At 52.1% G+C, this 10,261-nt stretch overlaps 1 protein-coding gene across 1 annotated transcript; it reads right to left on the reverse strand.

Moving 5' to 3' along the window:
- Positions 1-1,884: 1,884 nt before the first annotated feature.
- On the reverse strand, positions 1,885-6,077 carry LOC100901825 (uncharacterized). The gene is made up of 2 exons (XM_029111067.1): positions 2,878-6,077; positions 1,885-2,386 (listed from the first exon to the last, which is right to left on the reverse strand). Exons 1-2 carry the CDS (start codon positions 6,075-6,077, stop codon positions 1,885-1,887), a joined length of 3,702 nt encoding a protein of 1,233 aa, XP_028966900.1.
- Between the last annotated feature and the right edge of the window lie 4,184 nt (positions 6,078-10,261).

Raw genomic sequence — 10,261 nt, forward strand, 5'->3', positions numbered from 1 at the left:
AATCTATAAGGCGCGTTTAGTATCGCGCGGATTCTTGCAGCAAGAAAATGTGGACTTCAGCCCTGATCGGATCTTTTCTCCGGTCGCAAGACTTGAGGGCGTCCGCTGTGTCTTAAGCATTGCAGCTGAAGAGAGGCTGTATCTCCACCAATTTGACGTCAAAACGGCCTTCCTCAATGCTGAGCTTAATGACGAAATTTACATGAAACAACCGGAAGGAAAGGATGATGGATCAAAGAAAGTCTGGAGACTTCTACGTGCCATCTATGGTCTCCGTCAGTCACCTTTCGAGTTCAGCCAGAAATTCAAGTCCATTCTTCTGAAGAAGGGTCTGAGTCAAAGCAAGACTGACCCTTGTATCTTCTATCGAAATGGGGCAGAGAGAATCATCGTTTGCATCTACGTAGACGATGGCCTGTGCGCAGGAATAACGAAGAAGATCGTACTTCAGTTCATAGATTCTCTCGGTCAAGAACTTGAGATAACATCACAGCCTCTTTCGTATTTCCTCGGAATGCAAATCGAAACAAATGAGAACCATGATATTCACATACATCAAACCAAGTATGTGAACGAGGCTCTCAAGCGATTCAACATGTTCGATTGCAAACCTGTTTCAACTCCCTGTGACTCAGGCATTTATAACATCAAAAATACAGGAACGACCACTCTCGAGAACTTCCGAGAATTGATAGGATCAGTTCTCTATATGACCAGTGGCTGCCGCATCGACGTGGCGTTCGCCACTTCATATCTCAGTCGTTTCCTAGATAAATGTACACCTGAGCATCTGGAAGCAGGAAAAAGGATACTCCGATACCTGAAGTCATGCCCTTCACTCGGCATCACATATAAAAGCAGTTCTGACGAAGGAACAGTGGTATTCTCTGACGCAGACCACGGCTCAAACATTGAGGACAGAAAGTCGACGTCGGGAACACTGATCATGAGACAGTCAGGACCGGTCGTGTGGAACACGACAAGGCAATCAAACATCGCTCTCAGTTCGTGCGAGTCTGAATTCTATGCAGCGGCAGAAAGTGTAAAAGCAGCTCAATGGTTAACCAAGCTGTTAAGAGAATTAGGCAAAGAAGAAAAACTTACAATTCAAATGGATAATCAAGCAGCAATCAAGCTCATCAAAAATCCTCAGTTCTATAGACGTACAAAACACATCGAACTAAAATACTTCTTCATCAGAGACCACTACGACAAAGGAGACATCGATATTGCCTACATACCAACGGAGTACCAGCGAGCCGACTGGCTGACCAAGCCACTCAACAAATCGGTATTCCTGAGACAGCGTGAGCTATCCGGTCTAACAGTCTGGAAAGCATGAGGCTAACAATAGCACTCATCATATTAACCTTCGTGGCTTATACTCACGGATATTTTTCATACAATGATTGTGGTGATGAATGCAAATCACGTGGTCAACCATGTCTCATAAGGAAATCAATCGGAGACATGTTTCATGTACAGTGCGTGAGCACTACAGTGTGTCAGAACAATGCTGACGATGAGACACCTTGCATCTCCGAAGATCAAGCCACATTAGGAGGCAGAGAATTATGGATCTGGTATAGACAGAGACCAATCCCTCCCAAACCAATTGTAAAAGAAGACTGCGTGGTTTGGAAAGTAATCACTACTGCAGACATTTAATTTGCGACACTATTAACAAGTATATACCTAATAAGGAAACTAAATAACAGATCGCGAGCTAGGTATCAAAGAGTACCTGAGCCCACCGAAGATAATCCCTACCGTCCAACGACGGAGGATGTGGATTCACCGGCGGAGCCGCAACCTGTTGGTGAACTGGTCACCACTTAATCTTTCGAGGAAGACCCTCTCTTCTCCTCCTCCAGTTCAGCCACGTCAGTTCTGCGCGTCATGCAGAAGTCCTTTTAGCACACCGACCTCGATCCGGTGGTTCCTACGAGTTCTGAGGAGCTTGAGCATGAGGAGACGCGTCACATTACGCTCCTCCTCGCGCTCCTCATCTCCTAGTGGTAGATCAAGCCAGTAGTATAGATTCTCCTCGAGATACACATCTCTCATCTCTGCGTTGAAAGTCTGCCATTTCTCAATGGCTTCGGCGGAGGCTTCTTCGTGGGTTCTCCCACCAGAGAACTCTAGCTCGTCAATGAGCCTTTGGATGTCCAGGAGCTGTCTTTCTCCATCGGTGGGCTCGTGTTCACAGAAGAGCTTCAGGAGACCGCGATTAAGCTCCCTGCGACGGGCAAGGGCCTCTGAAGTTTTCTTGTCAAGTCCGGTACCGATGAACATGTTGAAGGGATGGGGAATCTGGGTGAGATCGAGGATTGATAGCTGAACGCGTTGGGTCACTGTGTGATCTTGAGCACGGAGAACTCGGAGGCTAGGGGTAGAGTGAATGAGATCAAAAATAGCATGTCTTTTATACTAAACAATAACGAGGGAAAGAGTGGTGACTGGAGAGCACTCGAGATCAAGTGAAAAACCCAAGCATGAACGATCGAAAAACTACGAAACACGGTGCGGGTCTCTCCCCTTCGAACCATGAAACTGACCCATGTCCGAATGAATCCAAACAACGCATGTCCAACTAATAAAACTCGAACAAAGTCCCCTGAGCGAACAGATCGTTCGGAGAACGGTTTTCTAACAAAGCCACCCTGTTGAGTATGGCGTCTGGTTCGGGCGAGATTTTAAGGTTTTTTATGGAAACGGAAAACACATGACTTCTTCCTTCAACTGCGGGTCGACGACTCTTTTTATTCACGATGCGCGCGCCTCTACGAAGAGAGCGCGCGCCAACTTTTAAAACGTGGATCGCAATCATTTTACTCGATTAACTTAACACTCCCCACGGAAACGGTGACGTTTCACCGATTATCACACAATTGGTTGGACCGTTCAAATGGATTCCGGGACGGGGGTCGATTACAAAATTCTCGTCGGGAATCTGAGAGTAAGTCGAGAACAGTAATCGGTCGGTCATTGATTATCGCAGCGAGTTCACAAAGTATTGTGCGGAATTCCTCGTAGCCGATGAGACTCCTGCTTAGCGTTTTGAAGAGAGCGGTCTTCACTACTCCAACCATTCGTTCGAAAAACCCTCCTCTCCAAGGAGCCTGGGGACAGTTGAAGCTCCAGTCGATGGACCGGCCTTCGAGCACGTCGACAACCTTCCTCGAGTTCATCGAGTTGAACAGGCGCTTGATGTCCGTCGCCGCCTTAACAAAGCTCCGACCGTTATCGGAGATAAAGCGTACGCAGCCTGGATGTGTCGCGAGGAAGCGTCTAATGGCCAGATGAGTTTGCGGGGTGCTTTGCGATGGCACCAGTTCGAGATGAATAGCACGCGTAGCTGTGCACGTGAACAGTGCCACGTAAGTCTTGATAGAAGTCTGTTGATGTTTCACATAGAAATGTCCGCAAAGGTCCAGACCGGTAATCTGGAAGGGGACTCGGAAGTCGGATCTTGACTCCGGCAGGGGAGCCTCGACCTGATGAGCGGGCACGCCGTGCTTCCGCCTGCAGGTCACGCATCGGCGTAGTATCGCCTTGATGATCTGCCGACCGCGCGTTATCCAATAACGCCGGCGAAGTTGAGTGAGGACCGCATTTACGCCGAAATGCGCATTGACTCGGTGCGCGTCCACGACGAGAAGCTTCGCAAGTCGGGACTCACCCGGAATTACGATCGGGTTTTTCTCGTCAAATGTGAAAAACGGACCCTCCGTCAAACGGGTTCTGGCCCGGAGGACTCCATTCTCGTCGAGGAAGAGACTGAAGGCGGCCAGCTTGGACGCAGGCGAGACTCGCTCCTGTGCTCGAGTTGCACCCATCTCCGCCTGGAAGTGCTGTTGTTGACATGCCTTTATGATCGCGATTTCAGCCTTCCGGTGTATCACCACCGTCGGCGGCAGGGGCTGCCGACGTACCAGAATGGTGAATCGAATCACATTGGCGATGATCCGCACGGCGCGCGAAGAAGAAGCGTACCGTTCGAGATCGATCAGCGGTTGCGTGAGGACCACAGGCGACATGACGTTCCGGATCTCCTGCCGTACCACCTCTAACGAAGAACTGTTCGTCAGTGGCTGGGAGATTGGACGCTCGTCTTGCGGAGATCGGAGCCAGTCCGGACCGAACCACCAGCCAGAACTGTTGACTAGTGACTCGGCGGAGATGCCCCGAGTCGCAAGGTCCGAGATGTTGCCGGTCCCTTGAACATGGAACCAGTCCTCTTTGCGCGAGTTTGTCTGGATCTCGGCGACCCGGTTGCCGACGAACGTTTTCCATTGCCCCGGGCGCGCGGCGGTGACCCAATGATATATTATCAACGAGTCTGTGTAGTACAGGACGCGGTCGAAGCGTACGTTCATCCGCTCGGTGAGGAATCTCGCGAGTCTCACCGCGATGAGAGCGGCCAATAGCTCGAGCCGCGGCAGGGATGGGGAATCGCGTGGCGCGAGCCGGGATTTGCTCATGATCAAGGCGAAGCTCGACGATCCGTCGGCGAAGCGCGCCTCGAGGTATGCTGCGGCCGCGTAGGCCGATACAGACGCATCCCCGAAAACGTGAAGATGATGGGACACCGGCAACACCTCTCGCTTGACGAACTGACGCTGGATCCCGAGTTTCGAGAACGCCTCGATCTCGGAAAACCACGTTGTCAGATCTGAATGGACGTCAGTCGGGACTGCTCGATTCCAGTCCAGGTTGGCTGACCACAGGCGCTGGATAATCCTTTTTCCCCGGAGCGTAAATGGTGTCAACCACCCCAAGGGATCGTAGATGGAAGCAACAACACTCAAGACCATTCGTTTGGTCAGGACCTTCTCGGTGTGGCGACCGGGGATGGATGGCGGCATGGCGAGATGAAACACGTCCTGCTCGGGATCCCAGCATATCCCAAGAACCTTCAGGAGATTGCCGGGGGCGGTGTCAAAATCATCTGGGGAGACTCCTGAGCTGATTAGATGACGCTTGATTTCGATGGAGTTTGATTTCCATTTTGCGAGGCTCTTGCCAGCAGCCCGCAAGGTAGCTCGGAGGCCGTCGGCGAACGCCGTCGCCTGGCCAATGTCCTCGAAACTGCGGAGAAAGTCATCGGCGTACAGATGATCGCCTAGATCTCGAACGCTCTCCTCGCTGTTCTTCAGATGGTGACGAATCGTGGCGGCCAGCAGGAACCCAGACGAGGTAGCGCCCCACACGACTCGCTGCATTTGGTATATGTTGACGGCGTCCGATCCTGGTGCTTGCCACAGGAAGCGAAATAGGGGCTGATCCGCAGCGTTGACAGCGATCCTCATGTAAGCCTTCGAAATGTCAGCGGAGACTGCAACGCGGTGAAGACGGAAATTCAACAGCAGCGTGACTAGATCTGGATTCAAGTTGGGTCCCGGCAAGAGGTGCTCGTTCAGAGATGTGGCACCCCTTTCTCTCGCGGAACAGTCGAAGACGATTCTCCTTTTCTCCGCAGAACCGGCACGCGATACGATCTCGTGGTGTGGCATGAAGTATGATCCATCCACGGACGGTGATCGATTCAGAACAGAGTCATGGATTTCGGTCGCGAAGCCGTCGTTCACAAACCTCATGACTTCCTCGTGGTAACGATCGTACTTCCTCGGGTCTCGGCGAAGCTGGCATATCTTGCGCTCAAGTCGTTGCATGGCGAGATTTCTGTTATTTGGCAGCTCGGAGATCGTAGATCGTTCCGGAAAGACCACGGTGTATCGCTCCCCGTCGTAGGAAACACCAGCATCGAACTGTTTGAGCGCCTTTTCCTCATCGACCGACAATTGCGATGCGGACGGTATCTCGCTTATTCCCACGGCGTCGAGCGACCAAAGCCTCTGGAGCGCCTCCGCAGAGGACGAGAGTTGTGCTGAGCACGCTGAGAGAACCGCAGGGCAACATACTATGTGAGCAGCCGTCACCGCGCCCTTGACGTGATTCCGCGTTGGAACGAGAGATCCCCCGATGACCCAGCCGAAGTGCGTCGGCTGAGCGGTGATCTCGTCAATGACGTCTTCAGGCTTCGAACGGATGAGTACTTCATGAAGCTGATTCATTCCGACGAGAATGGCGGGAGCAGATGGACTCCACTCTCCCAGGTAGGATCGGTCAGCTAGCGGTTTCTTCTTGTCGAATTCACGAATAGCCTCCAAGACGTGAAGGGGGCTAGCGTTCGAAGGATTTACGCCAAAATCGTACTCATGCGCAAGCAGCTCTACGATCGGTCCGCCTTTTGCACCCTAGAGTCGAAGATTGTACAGGGGAACGGATTCACGGGCGAGCTTGCTTGCAAACGCTTGGATGGCGAGATCGTTGACTGCGACCGGCGATTCACGTAACATGGCTCGTAGAGACGGCGAGACCACAGTCAGAGTACTTCCGTTGTCGAGAAAGACTCGGATCGGGATGCGCATGCCGCCGTTGACGACGTACGCACATGCTGTCCACAGTAAGGCACCGTTGTTTGCACCGACACCACCGGAGACATCGACAACCGCGGAACTGGCCTCAGTCTTGTCTGGATGCATTGATGAGTAATGCTGCGCAGACTTGCACTTGGAGCAGGGATATCGAGGTCCATGGCAGTCGTCCGGGCTGGCATGCGTTAGTCTAAAGCATTTTTCACAGCGATGCAGGTTGATGAGGGTCTCCCGTCGTTTCTGAATCGGGATGCTCGCTGGGCACCGAGATGAGTTGTGTTCGGTTACCCCACAGAAGAGACACGGTCGCGCACGAAATCTGGGCCTACTTCCCGGATTATTCTTCGGAGTAGCGGCTGCCGCCACAATTGTACTTCGGCGTCGGCGAAGACTGTCATTCGTATGGGAACTGCGCACGGGGGCATCCTTGTCCTCGACGGAGCGAGCAGTCTCGTCGAGATGTTTGATGTCTTCCCAATCACGAACACGCAAACGCAAGAAACCAATCAGACACTGAACCTCATTCGCGGTGGTATCGGCAAGCGAAGTCGGAGCGTGGCTGACAGCTGTTCCACTGTTGATGTTTACGATCGTCTCGGCGAGAGCGTTTTCGATGGGGATCTCCCCTCTGCCGGACTTGATCGCAGACAGCTTCTCTTCCAGACGCCTCTCGTCTTTGAATTCTTGGCGCATCCTCGCTGGCATAGAAGCTTCTATAGCCGATTTCAACGAAAGCGCGAATGTCGACAGCGGTATTCCGTTGGCCGCCAATGTTGCAACACTTCCCTGCACGAATGTCACGAGTTTTCTTAGCGCGGGAAGATCATGGTATTTGGGGACACGGGGCAAATTACGCAGATCTGACAGGATCTTCTCTGTTTCGTTTTGTACACGGCCGTAATTCTCCTCGAGCAGTTGCAGTGCGACGTTGTAATTCGCGTCCGAGAGCTGCAGCGCGTGAACTATTTGATGAGGCTCACCGCTCACAAACTTCCGGAGAGTCATGAGTCTCTCGATTGGAGGAGAATCGGGCCGTCTGTCCACGAAGCACTTGAACTGCGTGATGAAGGCACGATATTTCAATCTGTCGCCGGCGAAGGTCTCGGGCGAAATATCGAGTTCTCGTGGCAGGCGGCATGTTGTCACTGATTGTACCGGAGGCCCTGAGGGCGAATGTTGCCGATCGGGATCGCTGGAGGCGATCGTCCGATTCGGAGCGGTCCCGGAGGGGCAAGGCGCTGGAGGTGGCACCTGCGGAGCCATCGACGGTCCGGCCACGCTCTGTACGTCCGGAACACTCTGAGCGATCGCTGTGGCGGCCGATCCGGCATTTAGCGTGGACTCCATCGGGAAATGGAATCGAACGCGTCTGATACCCTCCGGAGTCTCGTAGATCGTTTCACCGGCCGAAACGTTCGCCTTGGCACGCGAGCGCTCGGCGGCTGCGGTGATCGCTGCGATGGCCTGCTCCAACTTCAACTCGAATTCCTCAGCCTCGGTGGTCTCCTGTTCCAGCTCGAGCTCGTCTTCTAGCAGATCCTGGATTTTTCCATTCAAGTCACGAATCTTCGACATGTGCTGATTCATGATGACGGTGAGCGTGTCCGCGCGGCGGTCGGTCGGAAACTTCGGCTCTTCGGAGTATAGGTCCTCGACGCTCTCGATGTCGGCAATAATTTGTTTCTTCCGAATCGTTCGCTGCCTACGAAGCGTCGAGAGGGTTTTCTTCACGGTCCGATCCATGGTCGGGTTCGAAGAGTCAGACGTGGGCTTCGGATCCTCTGAACTCATCTCGGAGACGAACACAAACGGCGAAAGGGGATTTCGGATCGAAATCCTGGTCACGGCACCAATTTGTTGAGTATGGCGTCTGGTTCGGGCGAGATTTTGAGGTTTTTTATGGAAACGGAAAACACATGACTTCTTCCTTCAACTGCGGGTCGACGACTCTTTTTATTCACGATGCGCGCGCCTCTACGAAGAGAGCGCGCGCCAACTTTTAAAACGTGGATCGCAATCATTTTACTCGATTAACTTAACACACCCTAAACCGCATGGCCAGATAAAAAGACCATTTGGAGCAGATCGGGCGGGGTGCGCTTGATGACGAATGTCGGATTGGACGGACTGCCTGGGGGCGAGTGCTCGCGAGGTTCGGGTACACTGGACCAGTGAGAAACAACCACCAGTGCGGGCTACTACCAGTGAAATACGCGAAGGCTGACAAACACCATAGAGAGAACGTTTCGAATCAAGTCTCAAAATACCATGCTTTATTCTCGCAATAATTAAGATTGCCTAATGCTGTTGTGATAAGGTCGATGGAGCTTGATCTAACCCGGGTGGCTTTAGGCGCACCACGGGGTCGAACAGTGGCTCCACGGTTCCTTACCACACAGACATTTTCGACCTCACTAAAGCACACTTGATGTGCCTCTACCACACGACACGTCATGGAAGACAGTCGAAAGTTCTTTGTTCCCTCGGTCGGCAAGAGCCGACCGAGAAAATCGAGTTCCGTGGTCTTGGGAACTGTCATTGGGCAACTTCTGCCATCGGGCAAGGTTATACCCTCATCGGATAGTTTCTTCTCTGTAAAGGACAACAAGGAAGAATCCAACATTAGACGTGAGACAATAAGAGTTTATCGTATGAGTATTTGATAGATAGCTAACATAAATTTGCAGACATAACTAAAAAACATCGCGTTACCGATGGCGGCCTGCAGCTTCACGCAGGCGTAGATTAGGATGGCCACACAGAGTGTGGCCGTAACCTCGCCCAGGAGGAGTAACCTCCTGGCAAGTGTCCCTCTTCTCTTTCGCTGGCTACGCCGGCGGGCCGGAACAGCGGCCGTCTCCTCCTCTGCCGGTCCGGGCTCCGCATTCGTCGAGGGACGGTGACTCGACGACATGTCGACGAGAGTTATCTCGTCGTCTTCTTCTGGGTCGACGTTGCTAAAACGCGCCCATGGCACGCGGATCGGCTCGGGGCGATCACGCCTGGTGTCCCGGACATCGAAGAACGTAACGGGTTGTCCACCCTCCATCCTGCGCCTTCTTCTGGTGCGTCGGAGACTTGCACACCTGTACTCGCAACAGCAGTTGCGGCACTTTCTGCGCCGGGACGTCCCGATGCTTCCTTGACTGTGATCGGCGCTTCGGGTCCGGTGTCCTCGTCTGGTGGTCCTCCGGGAAGTTGATCGGCGAGTTTTCTTGTTGGGTCGGGATCGGAAGAAGCTTAGGAGGTAGTTGAGCATTGGAAGGCTCTTCGTTGCTACGAATGATTGTCGGGGGAAATCGATCCCCTTTTATACTAAGTCTCCAAGTACGTCACTAGACAAAAAAGTTAGACCTAAATTTTCACAACGAAACCTGCGAAAATTAAAACAGAAAACGCATAGATTATCGGAGAATAAGATACGAGATTTATTCTATAGTCTATAAGCGTACAAGAACCAATTTTAATCAGAAAAACCTGTTAAACAAAACTAGAATTAGATCGACTTCATTGTTAGGATACGGAGATAAGCCGAGTAGAATTTTTACAATCATTCATGATTCCCTCTACTTTGATAATTTCATCAAGAATATCGCTCTGTACACGCTCATGGGGCACAGTAACGTTTGTCAACGATCTACCATGGGGTCTCAGAAGACAAATCTTATCTCTCGGTGATAGACAGATCACTCCGAGACGTTTCCGCGAACACTCAAAGTCTACGAGCGGAATCCTATCACGGGATCGTTCATCAATCACTACTCGAGACCAGGGATTGAATCCGAATTTCTCTGCTTCAGCTTTCGAAATGTGATCAGTGA

The sequence above is a fragment of the Galendromus occidentalis genome, unplaced genomic scaffold, assembly GCF_000255335.2.
Source record: "Galendromus occidentalis unplaced genomic scaffold, Mocc_1.1 scf7180000077225, whole genome shotgun sequence".
Taxonomy (NCBI): Eukaryota; Metazoa; Arthropoda; class Arachnida; order Mesostigmata; family Phytoseiidae; genus Galendromus; species Galendromus occidentalis.